Below are 17,830 nucleotides of genomic sequence, written 5' to 3' on the forward strand. Positions count from 1 at the left end.
TTTCCATTCATTTCAGTGGGAGAAGGTGATTTGAGATGCAAGCTTTCAAGTTATGTGTGTGGTCACAGAACAAACAAAATTAATCTCAAGGCACCTCTGTACTTCCTTTACACAAATTGGTTTACTACTTTCCTATTTAAACTTGGCTAAGCCTGCAACTTAAGACATTTCAGAAAGAGTTTTTCAGCGAATACTTTGTGATCGGCTCCACAGAAAAATAAAATGCCAATTGGTGAATTTGCAAGCAGTGAAATGCAAATATCCAGCGATTACTGTATTAGGAATGGTAAAAAGAAGAGCATTTTCGTTTAATGGATTATTGATTTTAAGTCTGAATGTTTTACTGGTTTTACATCATTATTGATCTATTTCAACGATTTATTCAGCTGATATTAACGGGAGGTTTTTCCACATGTTAACACACTACAACCTAATACTTTCAAAGATTCCCCTCAAATCTTTTTTTTTTCTCACAAACTGCAGATTTTTGACAATTTTTTATTTTTTTAAGTGGAATGCTATCGGACAAAATATTATAAGAAGTCAAATACTTTGGCTGTAATTCATATTTCCATTGTTGTAAGTGTTGTTATGTTTTTTAAATTCATCGAACGATAAATGTTTTATCAGAATTTAATTCTTCCAAAATATCAGAATTGGCATCTGAGGCAAAAAATAATCAAAATAAAAAAATAAAAATAAAAATAATCCATGTTGGTCAGGCACACTTAAAATGTTACTTAAAACTGGACGTGTAAGTTGTTGTTGTGGACAGTTTGATCCTGACCAGAATTTTTTTTAAAAAAACCAACCCATTACATTATTTCCTTTGGTCATTTAATTTTATTTATTTATTTTTTAACCTTAACATGTTGCAACATCCTGTTGAGTGTAAATCTTCCACGCTGCATTCATGCGAAGTTGGTATGCATCACATCGCAAGCTGCACTGCTGGTTATAATTCCCAAACCCAATGCATCGTCACATTACAAGTGTTCATCGGTCTTGCTTTGCACCATACTCAGCCAAGTCACACAGAAATAATGCACAGGTGCTCACCTGCCACAATATTATTACATCAATGCAACAGCTGAATTCATTAAAATCTGCATTTTTAAAGCCATCTATTTTTATACCGCTTTTCTCTTGTTCAGGTTGACCTAATATGTTCTTATTTATATTTTGAGGGTGTTTGTTTGGTTTGTTTGTTTGTTTGTTTTTTACATACGAGTAAGCTGATTTGCTAATTGAAAAGTGAGCATCACAGCGATTTGGTCGAGCGACTTCACACGTGACCAAGCCCCCCACCCCCCAGCCAAGGCCGATCGACCTGTCGCGCTTGAGCAACGAGCAAAATCCTTTTTGCCCTACTTTTGCTTGACACGCCTCCTTTCTGTCACACAAACTATGTGTACCTGTTGCTCACGCTCAGGTATGCGTGCAGCAACTTAGTCATCAGTTACGTAATTGTGAACTGAAATTATGAGGCTGTGACATATGAGGCAAAGTTTTTTGGTTTTCTTTTTGTTTTTCATTGTCGTGTCCCTGCCCAAGTATGAACTCCAAGGGGAGAACATTGTGTCCCCCCCTCATGACCAGTATGCACTGATGTGCCCCATGGGGCTTAATATTGGACGCTAAGAAAAGTGTAGCTTTTCTCAAGTCATCACATCAATGACAATCTCTTCTTCTCTATTCTCAGTAAAATGTAGATTATTTCACAATTTATCGAGTCCTCACACCAGTGACGATCTCTTCTAGCGAATTCTCTGTAAAATGTAGTGACGACAATTCAAGTGACGGCGAGAGGGGCGTGTCACCGAGGGGGAGGAAAAGGTCAGGTGAGAACCATGCCTTCATGTTCAAGGCGTCGCCCCTCCCATACCGCATTCTGGTAATCTTGCTCCTGCACCTCAGCTCATGACCCAGCGAGCCTCGCCAGAACTTTCTGTCGCCGTCCAGGACAGCAATTCTAACCAAATCTTATGCTGTGTTCTTGAGCTTGGTTCCGTGCGGAACTTTTGCCTTCCTGGATTCCTTTGGCGCTGTGAATATGGGAGGCAGGGAGGAGGTTATAGTGAACTCGGCACTGGAGCCCAACAAGCAGTTTCCGCGCTGGAACAATATCAGACTGCGTCCTTCACAGAAACCAATTCGGATCAGAAATTTAAGGCAGTCGTCACAAAAGAGGAATTCCAGGTAAGAACACTGCACAAGTCAAGACATTGGGATTTTGATATGAAACTTGTCTTTGCTGCAGTGATCTAGCATCATCAGCTTTGAACATAAACAAGCACGTGATGATGAAATCATAAGAAAAGGGTGCAATAAGCATAAATAAGACTTTGCCTTGCCTAAACAGGACAAGCCTTGATTGAATCAGCACTCGGTTTCTTTCTTTTGAAAGACAAACATAGGTTGGTGGTTTTAAATCACGTCAAACGTGTGATTTGTTCCATTCGCAGAAAAGTTACAGCCCTTTTTTTCTCAACTGTTAATTTGCAGCAGATTAGCCGATTTGTTGATTGATTGGTAGAAAATGAGCAATTTAGCATTTTCATTCCAAAAGGAATCAAAGTTCAAAATAATGTGCATCTTTCATCTCACCTCGACCACATTGTAAGCATTCCACTGACAAATCACAGCATTTTGTGCAGCAGATAAGAAAAAGTATTGATTAATCAGCAGGGAATAGACCATTTAGCAAAAGTCATCGGTGAGCACTGTGATGGTCTTTGCTTGCGTTGCCTTCATCACTCGTATCGATTGACTACTTGCATGCTTTTTAAACTGAAGTCAGTAGTTAGTGTAGCACAAGGTCTTAAGTGTTTTTTTATGAGTTGAGCACAGAAAATCTGTCCTTCACTTCGCTTGATATTGTTTGTCGGTGTGAGACAAAATGTTGCCTTTGTTTTGACACAGGCTTGGCAAGAACACTGCGATCACCGCTGGCCTACGTTTCTGCGCTCGTGATTGGTGATCTATTTTGTGCCTTCTGGAATGTGACTGAGCCACACGAGCGCAGTGACTCAGCTGGTCACATCCGTTAGTGCTGACTATCTATGCATGGCATGCTCTCAGTGCTGCGGCGCCCAAAAACGTTTTCCACATGAGTGCCAATAAAGTACAGTAGGATAGCAGCTTTCTATTAAGCACTTATGATGTCATAAAGCACTGTGACACGATGCACAATTTTAACATTCTTCACTCTAGAAAACAACAAAACTGTACTTGAGCATATTCAATTCAAATGAATGATTGAACGAAATAGTTTATTTCGTGGACCAAATGCAAACTTTGATGAACCAAAACAAAAAGAAAAAGTAACAAGTAGTATTTGAAAAGGAATCGAAATAAGTAAAATGGATCTATCCCTACCCAAATGATACATTTTTTTTTCAATTATGTGTGTAAATTATTAAGTATTTGGCAATTATTTGCAATATACCATTCCCCTAATTTGTTGGGTCACCAAATGAAATAACAATCCCAGGTTGTGTTTCAGAGCAATCAACCAATTTATGTTCCAAAAAATATCCAGCCATACCCCTAAAACAACGCTTCGCCTTGCCTCAACCCATAAATGACAGCTTTTTTGTGTTCTGTTTTTTTTTTTAAATTTGAATAATATGTGTGCGGTTTCAACTCCTCGCCCATTCCATTCAAAACTCCACCACATTCACAGAAATACACATCTTTTTGTGTTCCCAACACAATGGTTTTTTCAACTTTCATTTGTGACATAAACCCATAACCCCACACCCTGTCACAAAACATTTCGAGAGTAATGCTCAGAAGTCAATTATGACTTGATTTAGACATAATGACTGAGGTTTTGGGTGTGACCTTAACAGTTTGTGTTTGTGTTTGTTGCCAACAATAGAATTACACCTCAACAAACTGTTCTGAAAGAATCAATGCAAATGTGTTTTCTTATAACTTCAGTCAATGAATGTACCGAAAAAAAATAAAAAAAGACAAACCACTGTTATATCACGCACATTGTGAAAGGTTCATTTCAGTGATTCTTTCACGTCCCACTAGAGGGAGCTCACATATCACACTAGAAAAGGTGACTGTATTGTACCTCGCACTATATTGACAGTGAAAGTGAATGGCAAAGTGGGAGCTCAGGTCCGCACAGTGCCATCTAGTGGTGATGCTTGGTCTCGAAGCCACATTTTGCAAGAACAATAGACACCCCCTCCCCTTGGCCATCTTCTCTCCCTCCCTTCGTCCCATTGCTTTTGTCTCTCCATCTCTGTGCCGGCTCCTCCGTCTTCCCCGCTTAACCCCCGCGGTCTACGCCCTTCGGCTCCAGCTCTCCTGCGTCCTTGTCGGCCTTTGGTTTGCATGCACGCCTGTGATTTCTTTACGTGTGTGTATGTCTGCGCCAGAGACCCCAGCCCCACCGAGATGAGCGTGGAGCCCTGGGCCAGCCCGCAGGACCAGGCCGCCGCTGAGCACAGCGCACGCACGCCGCCGCCCTCGCCGTCCTCCCAGGACCAGGAGCAGCATCCCGACAAACTCTGCCTCGACTCCTTCTGGAAAGAGGTGGAGACCATTCGACTGGGGGGCGGCCTCGCGGACCTCGACAGCACCCGGAGGGATTCCCGACAATCGGAAGGTAAAAGACTGCGAATGGCCAGTGGAGTAGCTTTTTGCCTTCTCACTGCTCAAATGATGCTTTTGCCATGGCAACATATCAGGTTTCAGAGGAGAGCACATTACCATGACGACACACTCCCAGTGGCGAGGAGGGCTGATTTGTATTGACTTAATGTTATTGTGCTCACCCAATGATCTGAGTGCCCTTTAATCAGATCTCATTGTTGTTTTCAATTGAGCCCCTTCTTGGCTTTATTTCATCAATCGAGAATGAAAAGTCCTCATGAAGCCGCATGCGGCTTGGTCATGCCACATGCAGCACGGTCACATGACTGCCTTTGTGTAAAAGCTTTTAAGGCCTCCGTTACCTTATGGACAAGACTCCTTCACAAATGTCTTAAGTCTATTCAAAAGGGTGACACCACAAGTGCATTCTTCCAGAAAAGATTTTTTTGGGCAGAAGGTATTTGTGTCCCCTCACCTGCTAAGCCAATATTAGCTCACTGATATCTCGCTGTATTGTATGAGCAAACAAAGCAACATTGTACGCAGTGTGTTTTGCCTGACTGTAATGATTACAACCAATTCTTATTATATCCAGCAATTCTTTTGAGGGCCACATACAGCGCACAGGTTCTCCACCTTGATTGTTTTTTAAAATGTTTACTTTTTGTCCGACACTGTTGAAGGTGATCTGCGTACCTACCTCATTCAGTACCAGCCAATTCTGGACTGAATTGCCAATTCAAGTCTGAAAAGATGTTTAAAAACGTCTTTGGGAGTGAATGAGTTCATGTGTGGTTGTTTGTGTGTGTGTTTGTCAGAAGGTGAGCAAGAGGAGCAGTGGCTGGCCGACGCCGGTCTGTCCAACCTCATCGGCGAGGGCAGTGAGGATGTGGACAACGCCGTGCTTCTGTCCACGCTGACGCGGACGCAAGCCGAGGCGGTCCAGCGAAGAGTGGATTCCTACACGATGTCCCTACGCAAGAGGAACAAACCGGCACCGCGCCACGTCCGCGATATTTTTGACATGCCCCTCCGTCAGGTGAGCCTGACGCAAGTTTGAAGGAAGCTTCAACGGCCCGCTTTCCGTATTTTCCTGATAAAGTTACCACTTTAACTTGGGCATAACTGAAGTGGGCATCATGTGTCTATTCATTATGATCATTTTTGGGGGAGTTGAATTTGTATGAATACAAGCTTCCACATTGCTTTCTTATTGACTCAAATCATTAATCATACTTACAATACAATTGAAAAAAAGAAGGATGTGTGGTGTTTATTTCGACACGTTCTGAGCAACAACACGCCCAATGCTTGATTGCGGCACAGTATCTTGTTGTCGCGGAGGCCACTTTTTGAGGAAATCATGTACAAGCGCTCCTCAGTGTACGGGGGAGCGCCATTGCTCTGATTCTGTCTGTCAGTTAGAAGGTGCAGTAGACTGTCACTTAGCTATAGTAACCTAACAATAAAGTCTTTTCATATTTATTTTAAAAAAACAACAACTACTTTTTAGGCCATCAATATTAAACAATCAAATGAAAAACTTGAGTATGGCGTTGAACTGATGGTGCCAAGTGTCGCTGAATTCTTAAATGTGCGCCATTCGTCGGCGCCGGCGTATGTCAAGCAAGGATCCCCTGTGTATGCATCCTTGTCAACAAGAGCAAAGCTGCATCAGTATGCAGTATGCCGCCATGAACGATAAAAGCAAACCACATGTAAAGGTCACGCTTTATCTTTTCTTTCCACAAAGGAACGGTGCCCGCTTTTCTTGGGATCCTTGTCCTTTACCCACTGAAATCCTGCACAATAAAACACGACTTGTATTCCCTGTGGCGACCGACAGATATTTCCCACCGCTGCTATTTCCCACAATGTTTCATTGTGCAATTTTTGCATCATGTTGGAGAAGGATTCACCATTTTATCGAATGCATACAGTCAATCACAAGACTCGCGCTCTTCTGGAAACACAACAGATTGGAGGGAATGGGAGAGCCCAGAGAAAAACCCACAGAGCTGAGATTCAAACCCGCTCACCGCCGACCCTGACGCAGACGCGCTAACATGCCTTCAATCATACCGATCAATACTTTCTTCCAACAGGGCTTGTCTGAGTCTCAGCGTAGTGAAGAATTGGCCCAGAACAGCATGGCACCCGTTTCCAAAAGCCCACACTCAGGTGAGACCTTCACAAAGTGAAACTAGGAAGTAACGTTGAAGCAAGTCATTCAGAAAAGCATTCCTCAACATCAAGTCAGTTGTATCGGCTCCTGTGGTCATTTCTCCCTGTGAACGCGTGTCCCTCGGCCAGCTCCTAGGGAGGAGATCTTCTTCACCGACGTGGCTTATTGTGAACAGGCCGTCATCTTCCTCAAACTGGCCAGACTGTCTCCGAGCAACATCCAGCGAAGGAGGGAGGAAAGCACCTTGCCTGTAAGCAAATAATAATAATACACTAAAATGCCTCTCGCTTTTTTAATCTTCTTCCTTGGATCCTGTTGTGATTACACACCAAAGGTCATTTATAAATGTACTTTTTGTCTACCCCTGTAATAGTGACGAAAGATCCTTGAGCCAGTGGTTAAAGGTGTCAGTTACAGTTGGGGGGGTGCGCAAGTTCTGGTTTCTCTATCAGTCAAACCTCGGTTTTCGAACGTCTCTGTTATCAACCAAATCGGATTTCGACCAGAAAATTCGAGCTGTGTATGCTCTGTGCACTATGGCCAGGCATCGTGAGTCGAACAAGCAAATACGCTTTGATCTTTTTTTTTTTTTACACCTCGTATTACGACCGAAAACCGGTTTTCCACCAAACTGAGCAAACCCGAATACTCGGCTTCCTTAAGCGAGTGACGCTTCCTCGTGTAACGTTCAATGTGAGCAGACGTGTTGTGATTTATGCAAATCTGACTGGTTTTTTTTTATGTTGTTATTTCTGCATGGTGTATTAGCCCCGCTAACATGGGCTAATAAAATAGTTTCGGATTACGAACAAATCGCTTTTCGAACGGCCTCCTGGAACGTGCAACAATAGTATTGTTCGATTGAGTTGATGTTGCTAGTGTGACAGCTTTGGTTAGGCAACAGGAAGCGACATGTGTTCTCTCCGATGTTACGAGACTAAGTTACATACTTGTACTTCGAAAGTTATGACAATGAAAGTGAAGTAAGCAAGATGCTTTAACCGTCCACTCTGTATGGTCAGTGAGAACGGAATGGAGTCAAACGGAACGGATTATGGTCGAAAACCGAGGTATGGCTGTATTTGATGTTTTGGGGATAAAGTAAGCCATCAGTTAGGTCCAGCCGTCATAATATTAAGCTTACATTTTTAATTTGTCCGCCAGCGCACAGGGTCCTGTTTTTTGGTTTTGTTTTTTTTTTTTGCTGCAGTCCCAATCCCAAACGGCACTGAATTAAGTTACAGGTTTATATTCATGGCCTACACGTGTTTTTCACACAGCTATTAATATGTCAGACTTTACGATTGCGCGAGCGCATATTTCTGATAGAATACAACACGTTCGGACTATTAAGCACCAGCATAAGGGCTGGCTAAAGTTAAAAGTTCCCATTTATTTTCTCGAGATTGTTGATCTCAGCCTGATATTTTAGTTTAGGGGTCAGAGATTGTTGTCAAAAAGAATTTCCATCCAACTTTCGGTGGAAGTCAATATGATCTCATCAGTGATGATTCCTGATAATCCTCAGTTGTTGTTTTTTTTTTTCCTTGAATAACCTTTTTTCCATTTCTGTTGTATATTTTTGCTCTTCTACCTTCAGCGAATAATCTTCACCAAGTCCCGTCTGGGAGTCACTCGAATTCAAGACCTGTCTCACGCCGACATGAAGAAGGTGCGCCAGTTGGCTCTCATCGATATGACGGCGCTGTGCGACCTCATCGGGCTGGAAGTGAAACGCCACAAGACGGCCAAGAGGAAATTGCCAGGTATGGCGCCTGACCACGTGTGCACACACCCACGCAGAGAAAATGTGTGGAAGATTTACATTGGCAACACGAGAGAAATCGTTGGCATTGTTTGTCAACCTGCCAATTAAAACGAGCGGGACAATGTCGCTCTTCAGCTTCCTGCGTAGCGCCTCTTTGTCGATTCTCCCTCCATGACTTCATTGAAAATATTCTGTAAATAGAACATTGCATACAATCCTAACCATAGAATGAAGTCAACTAGATCAAGTTCAAACTAACGATACATGAATATGTCGTATCAGAGAGCTCGTTGTTTGGGGTGCCGCTAGCCACCTTGCTGGAGAACGACCAGAAAGTGAAGCCGGCAACAACCACTCCTCTCCTCCTACAAGAGGTAAGATCACACGTTGTATAGTGTGTGTGTGTGTGTGTGTGTGTGTGTGTGTGTGTGTGTGTGTGTGTGTGGATGTATGTGGGTGTGCAGGTGCGTGTGTGCTGTGGTTTTGCTGTCAAAAAGTGGGTGGGATTGACCTTCCAGGCCCAATTTATAATAATGTACCGCCGAGCCTAGTTACTTTCCGAACCCTTTTCAGAGGTGTTAAATGACTCCTAAATTGAATTATACCACCAACAGTCATAATTGTAATGGTACTCCCATATATATATATAAAATAAACATATAAGATATATATACACAGTATATATATAAAATGACGTGGCGGGCCATATCTGGCCCCCAGGCCTTGACTTTGATACTTGTGATGGAAGACGGCTCCCCGACTGCAGCAGCAACACTCCGAATAACCAGCAGAGGTGACATTGAAATATGGTGCCTGAATCTCGTCTCTTGCTTCCTCGTCTTTTTCAGCTTTTAACGTTCCTGGAGAAGAAGGGAGTCGATTCCGAGGGCATCCTGCGGGTTCCGGGATCTCTCTCCAGAATCAAGGTATCCGAATGTCCTAAGCCCAACAGAATGATGGGGTTTGTTTTTATTTTGATTTTTTACCTCAGTGATGTATGTGTCCTTAAAGGTACTACTAAAGGGGGAGGTCAACATGTAAATGTTCTTCATACTAATATGTTCTATGCGCCTTCACATCTTACCCTTTTCTCTGAACTAAAAATGAGGAGAAAGTTGCTCAAAGCTGAGATAACGACCAATCATGGCTCATTTGTTTTCAAAGCTGAGCCATGATTGGTCTGTTACCTGAGCCCCAAGCGTTTGTGATGTCATTATCAATCATACAAATCTGGACATTTTGCCATTCGGCACACAGTTTATATGACATGTATTTTGAACGTCTAGCTTATTGTGCGATAAGCTAGAAGCGTGAACATGTCCTGAAAGCATGTTCTTTGACATCAGTCCCTGCAGCAGAACCTGGAGGCCAACTTCTATTCGGGTCAGATCAAGTGGGAGGAAGTGAGTCCCAACGACGCCGCCGCACTGCTCAAGAAATTCATCCGAGAGCTCCCTGCTCCTCTGCTCACCGCCGAGTACCTCAACACCTTTAGCGCCGTCAGAGGTCAGTTTTTACTTTTTATGTTCTTCTACATGAGCGCATTAAAAAAGTAAACATTTTCCCAGAAGGATAAATTAATGTTCCATTTTTATGTCCCCTGTCACAACAGAGGCGTAACAATCATTGGTTTTCATCGATTTTAATAAAACATATTTCAATAGGACACATCATCTGATTAATGGCTCACTGATGAAGACTTGGTGAGGAGGTTGGTGATAAATGGCGTGAGCACAGACAGACATAAGCTAACAAAGCTAATGGCCCCCCTGTCACGACGCCATCCATCTTGAGACATTTCATTACTCTTCCACAAACACAGAGGAAATGAGTCCGTCTGTTTGTGTGTGTGTGTGTTTGGGTGTTGGTGTCTTCCGACTGTGTCACCTTTGTTTTGTGCCTCTACCAGACATCAGCGAGCTTAAGCAGAAACTGCACGTGCTGAACCTGCTCATTCTGTTGCTGCCTGAACCCAACAGGAACACTCTGAAGGTAAACACGCACACTCTCGACTGCATATTCATTTCATGGAACTGAAATATAAACACATATAGTCCATCCATCCATTTCTCAAGCCATTTTTTTTTCCTCACGAGGGTCGCGGCGCGTGCTGGGCAGCACATCGAAGAAAAACCGCGCATGCTCACATTCACACGTCGGGACAATTTAGAAGTGTTTTATTCTTCTGCCATGCCTGTTTTTGGAATGTGGGAGGAAACTGGAGTATTCGGGGAAAACCCACACAGGCACGGGGAGAACATGCAAACTCCGCACGGGAAGGACGGAGCCGGAATCGAACCCTGTACCTCTGCACTGTGAGGAGGACGTGCTCACTATTCGAACACTGTGCCACCCTAAACACACTTAGTGATATTTTTAATTCTTGGGAACAAGACGTATTTGTTTTTCCGCCAAGCCTCCTCCACATTCCAGCAGTTGCCTGGCAACTGCTTTCAAATCTTATAAAACACTTGAGTTCAGCACCATAAAAACACCCAACTCGGCGGGTAAGCTCTTCTCGTGAAAGTGGGCGAAGCACACAAAGCCTTTGTCTGCTCGGGTTGCACACTGGCAATGCCGGTTCCATCTTTTGTCATGCAAATATCTGTGCGTGTGATCAACCTTGTAAAGCCAAATCTGTGAAGTGGCCCAGTGGTGATTACCATCAGAGGATCAAACTGGAGTGTGTGATGCACCTGCACAGCATGAGCAGCTGCCGTCACTCTTGCAAGCTTATTGTTTTGCCACTCCAATTGTCACTTGGCAGTTTTGTTTTCTTGGCTGCAAACGGTTGGCTTCACAACGTACACTGTAGATGCAACCTCTCTTAACTCCTGGAAATATCAATAATAGAAAACACCACTTCTATTGGCACAATGGTTGGCACCTTCTATTAGCTACAGGGGCTTCCTCGGTTTTCACCAAAGTTGCTTTCAGAAAGCTATGAAGTAACCTGACTTTGTACGTCTTTTCACTAATCTTGTCATAAATTAAAAAGAATTTAAGAAAATAGTAAGTACGTTGGTAACTGGGCAGTACGGTGGTCGACTGGTTAGCACGTCGGCCTCACAGTGCAGAGGTGCAGGGTTTGATTCTGGCTCTGGCCTTCCTGTGTGGAGTTTGCATGTTCTCCCCGTGCCTCGGTGGGGTTTCTCTGGGTACTGCGGTTTCCTCCCACATTTCAAAAACATGCATAGCAGGGTAATGGAACACTTTAACATGGTTGGTTGTTTGTCCATGTGTGTGCCCTGCAACTGGCTGGCAACCAGTTCAGGGTGTCCTCCACTGACTGCCCTAAGACAGCTGGGATAGGCTCCAGCACGCCCACGACCCTCGTGAGGATAAAAATTAGAAAATGGATGGATGGTTGGATGGACGTTGGTAACTGAGTGCACCTTTTTGTACCACATGATAATGTATCCCTATGCCGAATAGTTGTCTTATCCCTAACGTATGCTAAAGCAGTTGTAAAGTCATAATTTCATCATAGTATAATATTTTTACTGAAAATCACCAGGGCTGCGGCTATTGACTTTTTTTCTAACAATTATCCCATCAGTTAATCAAGTAACCGGATGAAAATTGATTTTGCATCATTACACAACAAAAAGCGCATTTGAGGTGCAGATGTCATTGTTGCCCACTTGGGGTCGCCATCCTCACGTTCCCAACGTAGCAACGTATCCGCTTCAAGTGGACGAGAGCCCAGTCAATTCTATGCTTCCAATTGCGAACAGTTGACGACAAGTTTATTTTCTTCTGTCCCAATACACGAACCAGGTCTATAAGAGACACACTTGTATGAGTTCGGCATGGAAGAATGTCATCAAACAGACGGGTTTGAACGAAGATTGTGACTTGATAAAATCCCACTCAAATCTTGGAGAATGTCTTCCCTCGGGGTTGGAAGAATGGTCATGTTTCACTTGACTCTTCCATGCTCGTTTTAAAATGAAGTGAACCAAACTGTGTTATCCGTTACATGGCAGCGTGCATTAATTAAGCATGCCTCACTGACACTTGAGTTCAGGGATCAATCCGTTTTTATTTTGGGGTTTTTTTGTTTGTTTGTTTTTTAGCTCAATAAATGTCAAGGAATCCTGACATTGCGTGTTTCTCGCAGGCCCTCTTGGAGTTTCTCAGCAAGGTGGTGTCCCGGGAGAAGAGGAACAGGATGAACCTGTGGGCCGTGGCAACTATCATGGCTCCCAACCTCTTCCTCCACAAGGCCGTGCCCAGCAGGCTGACCGAGGGAGCCGAAAAGGGGCAGGTGGAGAAGGCCGCTGATGTCATGAGACTCCTCATCCGCTATCAGGACCTGCTGTGGACGGTGCGCGACGGTCGCTGCTTTTCACCAAGTATGTTTAGCTGATGTATGATGTCAGCGAATGAGCTCAGATGTCCTCTCTCCCTACAGATTCCAAATTTTGTCATGAACCAGGTGCGGAAGCTAAACGAGAATAGCAATCGGCGCTACCAGTTTTACGATCGCCGCTTCAAGAACCTGCTAAGGAAGATCCACACTGACAACAAGGAAAAAACTGAGAAAAATACCTCAGAGGTTAGCTTTCACAAATAATGTGAACCCTTGCGTATTGGCTTTGCGACAGTTGCGGATTTGCACCTTTTTTTTGTTTGTTTTTGATACCTTTGCTCTGTTGCTGAATAACTCCCCGAAATGGTGCTTTTCAGGCCAAAGCAATAACATTTTAATGCGTTGTGTTTTTCCGCTGCGAGTCTTAAAATATTCATACCAGTGGCATCGCGAGATTGGTGTCAGCTGCGTGAAGTGGGGCTCCATTTTTGTCCCCAAAATGAGATGTCCAATAATGCACGTGCAATAATATCCTGTGCCGCCATGTTCCTCCAGGAATAAACCACTGTCGGGGGCCATGTATTTGAAAAGATTTTTGTTATTAATGGAATTGCTCAGTTCCTATCTTGTGTATACTTTGTAGTTATTCCAGTGTGCGCCTAGAAATCGTCATCAAAAGTGCAGATTAGGTTCAACCGGGCGTCTCAAAATCGTGTTAAATGTTATTTATTTATTTATTTTACGTGATCATGCTCCCTGCAGACACGGCGTACGGTGAAGATCACCATCGGGGATCAGGTCAGCGGCTTCATGGAGTTCCAGATCAACATGGACTCACGAGCGTCCGACCTGCTGACCCAGTTTTACCACCAGTTCATCCACAGCCCTGAAACCGGGAAGGGCCAACGACGAAGGTACACCCTAAGTGCTCAATTTAGGAGAAAGAACGAAAGGAAGAAGAAGATGATGAAGAAAAACCTTTATTTGTCTCACAATGGAGAAATTCGAAATTTACAGCAGCAAAAATGATGAAAAACAGAAAGTACAAAAACGTACAATTTGCATGGATAGGGAAAACAATGTGCATAACAAGAATTAGCGTTAGTAGAATAGTGTTGTAATGCCATGCAAAAGTGACATAGCTTCTAGTACTTTTACCAATATGTATCTTAATACAAGGTAAGGCAGGTTCATTTGTACACCAACTCCATCGCTAGTAAATGTTCAGTACTTTCCAGAAGTAAACAAATACATAAAAGAAAATAAAGTCCAATAGGGGAATGGATGTACAGTATTTAGATCAAAGAGCGTTGAGAGCTTTGGAGATATAAATCGAAACGTGATATTCTCTTCACAGGAATGGCTCCATGTCCTACTCAGAGTGCGCCCTGTACGAAGTGGGAGGCAACATCGGTAAGTGTTTGATCCTGTCCTCTGAACCATTTGCATGTCTTTCTGCCCACTGAGTTGATGGGGCCAGTGGGCCCTTTATGTAATCCAGCACTTACCGGAACACACGAGTGATTACGCTGCGCGCACACATGTACCACTCCTGCACTCTCGCCGTGAAACTCGGAGTCTCACGGGGACAGCGTTGATACTCACTAGCCTTGTAAGCAGTTTTGTTTTACCATGTGGGAGACCCCACAAATGAGGAGAAAAACTAAATCTGCGTCTTTGTGCTTACTGCAATGTGTGTGGGTGGCATGTACGTAACTAAGACCAACATGGCCGACAACCATAAACTTATACGAGGATTTTTCGTCATAGATGCTGAACAAATTAAATAATTATTGTGAGCCACAAGTGATTACCCAAGTAGATCGGGGAAGTCAAATCCCTTCTTACACACCAAAAAACAATAACTCAGGCCCCATTTCTATCCAAACTATGCTCATAGTATGCTCACATTCTCGTGCGGTCTCAAAATGGCCGCAAGCCATCTCCTCCATCCATTGAGACAATCTTGTTTGAGGGTTTTGCAAAAACTGTAATTCACCAACTTCGCCACTGGGTAGCGCAATGACACTCTTCGTGGAGCCATTACGTTCATTCATCCACCCTGCGTTGGAATTCATGAAGAATACATAGCGGTTGAAGATTTTTAATCCAGAAAGTAATGTGTGTGTGTGTGTGTGTGTGTGTTTGTATGTTTGCTTTAGGCGAGCACCGCCTGGACCCCGACACACACCTATTGGATTTGTACAACAGCAACTCAGGAGGTGAGTGGGTCCTCAAGATGAAGCCCAAAACCAGAAGCGTGTGAAAGGATGGATTCAAGAAGATCGGGGGGAAAAAATTCACAGTGAGAGCAACAAGGCAGAAACAACCAGATGGAGGACAGATGAACAATCTGCTAGCAGCAAAATCTCCCTCCCCCACCAAAAAAAAAAAGCCCTCCATGACCACGCTCTTCCCCTCCACCTCCCATGTTTCTACATCCCTCCATCTCCTCCTCTCTTGATGTGACTCATTACGTGTGCTGAAGGACCTGCTGCTGCATTGACAGCAGCAAGAGAGCAAGAGCGAGAGAGGATCCTTGGGCAGTTTTTGGTGCGCCATCTTTTCTCTCCAGCAATCATCGCCAGTCGAGAGAGAGCAGATGGGCCCGCAGAGCACCTCTGGCTATACCCTCTGCCCAAGCCCTTCCTACCACCTCCCCTGCCCCATCATCAATCTGACACACACAATGTGTTCACTTTAGTTAAAGAGGCTTAAATTCATTCCAGATCATACACGTACAAGGGTTTAGTGCCTTGCTCAAGGGGAAGGGAACAGGAAACAATTGGGCAAACAGTCCCAATTGTCCGCGTTTTTACTGCATGGGTGGCTCTTTGTCTTACATATCTCAAGATATGTGGCTGGCTGAATGAATCGCCTATGCTGAAATTTGGCACGTTTCGAAGGACCTTGCATCCTGCTAAATAATACTGTACATGTGTTTTTGAGGTCCCCGCCAAAACTCACTCAGGAGAGGAAAATTAGTCGCCAAGTCAAAGCAGTACGTATTTAATTCATAGTGTTGTCGTTTGTATATATATATTTTTTGTTTTTTGGCCCCTGAAACCTGTCATTTTGTGGACATGTGAGTAGACCCACAAAAAGTCTTGATACAACACAGCTTTTTTTTTTTTAAATAAAACCCTTTCACAACAGCTGCAGATGTAACAACGCGCTTTACAAAACATTTCACCTCAAATCACAATAATACAACAGAACACAACGTTCTGCCTGAAAAGACACAAAAAGTCAGCCATTTTGATTTGGCGCAACCATTTGAGAGTTACCATGGTCAACCTAAGAGGTCATCTCTGATTGATGCCAAATCTAACCCACGTATACTAGTCTGCTGAGTGATGCTAAATCAGAAGGTCGACTCACTATAAAGCACCAAACTCTTGAGTCAACTCCTCAGGGTCATCTTAAATGTGTGTGTGCGTGATGATGCTCCAGCCCTGAAAGACATTCACAGTATGGAGTCCTACATCTGGTACACTTCCAAAATTTGTAGGCCAGATCAAATGCTCTCATGGACCAAAGGCTGCTCACATCCTGCAGAACCTGACCAGAAGTGCATCTTATCATCTTGGACTTCTTGGGGGATTCTCTTGGTCCTTTCTTACTTCCTTGATGTGGTAGCCTGTGGTAGAAAATGGACATCAGTGAAATTGATAGGCTTCATTGCTCCACTCGAATGGCAGTCCAGAGCATTTCTCTTCCTTCTGGGCCCCCCTTTTCTTCCGGTATGTGCCCTTTAAAAAAAACGACCCTGATGCACTGATGGCTATCTTCTTATCAGAGACCTCCTGTGCTCTCCTGGGCCTTATAAAGAATGGACTTCTGAACCTGTGCATTGAAGGATATTTTGAAGTCAAATGGTGTCACCTCCTCAAGGACACATGGTGAAGCTGGTCTTCATTTTTTTTTTAATGGGAGTGGGAGATAGGGGTGGGGGGGGGTTCCTGTGTGATGTTTATTTATATGAATGTGAAGGCATTGTCATGTACGTATTTGTGCCGCTAGCTATTGTTCATTTACTTCACTTTCTCATGTATAGTTGCTATGCGCTTACTGCATTTCGCAGCCAGGTATGCGTCGCCTTCATGTTGATGTGGCGCCGCCATTTTGTGGCTGGCGCGCGCACACACAGGGGACATCCATCAACACGCAGCTCGCCATCTCGCTGTCATCTGGGCCGTAATGGCTGCCGGGCACATACATCACATGCGTCGCATCTCCCCGATAAAGGGGGAAGCTAATAAATGGCTATTATAAATTCAGGACTCCATGACAGCTGTGTGTGTGTGTGTTTGTGTGTGTGTGTGTGTGTGTGTGTGTGTGTCTGAGAGAGAGAGAGAGCGCGCATGCATGCAAGTATGTGATGAGCTTCATCACTGGGACACAGTTGAGCGAGCGCGTACAAAGCGAGCTGATGGAGCGGCCTTCTGCTGACAATCAGGAGAAGTAGGTCGCCTCTGAGGCGGCGTCCCACAGGGACCCGCACCGGGTCAGATTATGTCACGGCCTCTGTTTGACGCTGCATCTGAATGTCACGCTGGTGTTTATGCAGGGTTTCCTCAGTTTACGACAGTATATGAGGTTATGAACGGTGTGCGGCGAATTACTCTGTACGGTGCAATACCACATGGTCACTCGTCCTATTTGCGGATTTTTGGGTGGAATATTTTGTCCATTATTCACGTAAAAACTGACCTTTTCCTCATTTTGTGCTAAGGCTAAAGATATATCCTATTATAAATTACTGATTTGGTGCTATCTTTGTGTTCAGCAACTGTGTGGAACTAAGGTGAGGAGCTTCTTTTATAGTCAGTTTTAAAAGAAAAAAAAAGACGCTGTGCTGCCATCTGTAAACCACCCTACTTTATCATTTGATTTATATTTCTGACCTTAAGATTTTTTTTTAATATTCATTTACTGTCATTATGAC

At 43.8% G+C, this 17,830-nt stretch overlaps 1 protein-coding gene and 1 long non-coding RNA gene across 2 annotated transcripts in view; both read left to right on the forward strand.

Annotated features, from left to right (window-relative positions):
* The window catches only part of LOC127607587 (uncharacterized), a 113,184-nt gene that overhangs the window by 88,624 nt on the left and 6,730 nt on the right, over window positions 1-17,830 (forward strand). The window lies entirely within an intron of this gene.
* LOC127607571 (rho GTPase-activating protein 40) lies at window positions 1,591-17,158 on the forward strand. The gene is made up of 15 exons (XM_052076015.1): window positions 1,591-2,199; window positions 4,398-4,627; window positions 5,433-5,653; window positions 6,720-6,795; window positions 6,928-7,049; window positions 8,400-8,565; window positions 8,850-8,941; window positions 9,416-9,493; window positions 9,914-10,073; window positions 10,477-10,559; window positions 12,691-12,897; window positions 12,985-13,128; window positions 13,645-13,796; window positions 14,240-14,295; window positions 15,045-17,158. The coding sequence occupies exons 1-15, from the start codon at window positions 2,054-2,056 to the stop codon at window positions 15,146-15,148; spliced, it is 2,037 nt and encodes a 678-aa protein (XP_051931975.1). The 5' UTR covers window positions 1,591-2,053; the 3' UTR covers window positions 15,149-17,158.

This window comes from Hippocampus zosterae, chromosome 9 (genome assembly GCF_025434085.1).
Source record: "Hippocampus zosterae strain Florida chromosome 9, ASM2543408v3, whole genome shotgun sequence".
Classification (NCBI taxonomy): Eukaryota; Metazoa; Chordata; class Actinopteri; order Syngnathiformes; family Syngnathidae; genus Hippocampus; species Hippocampus zosterae.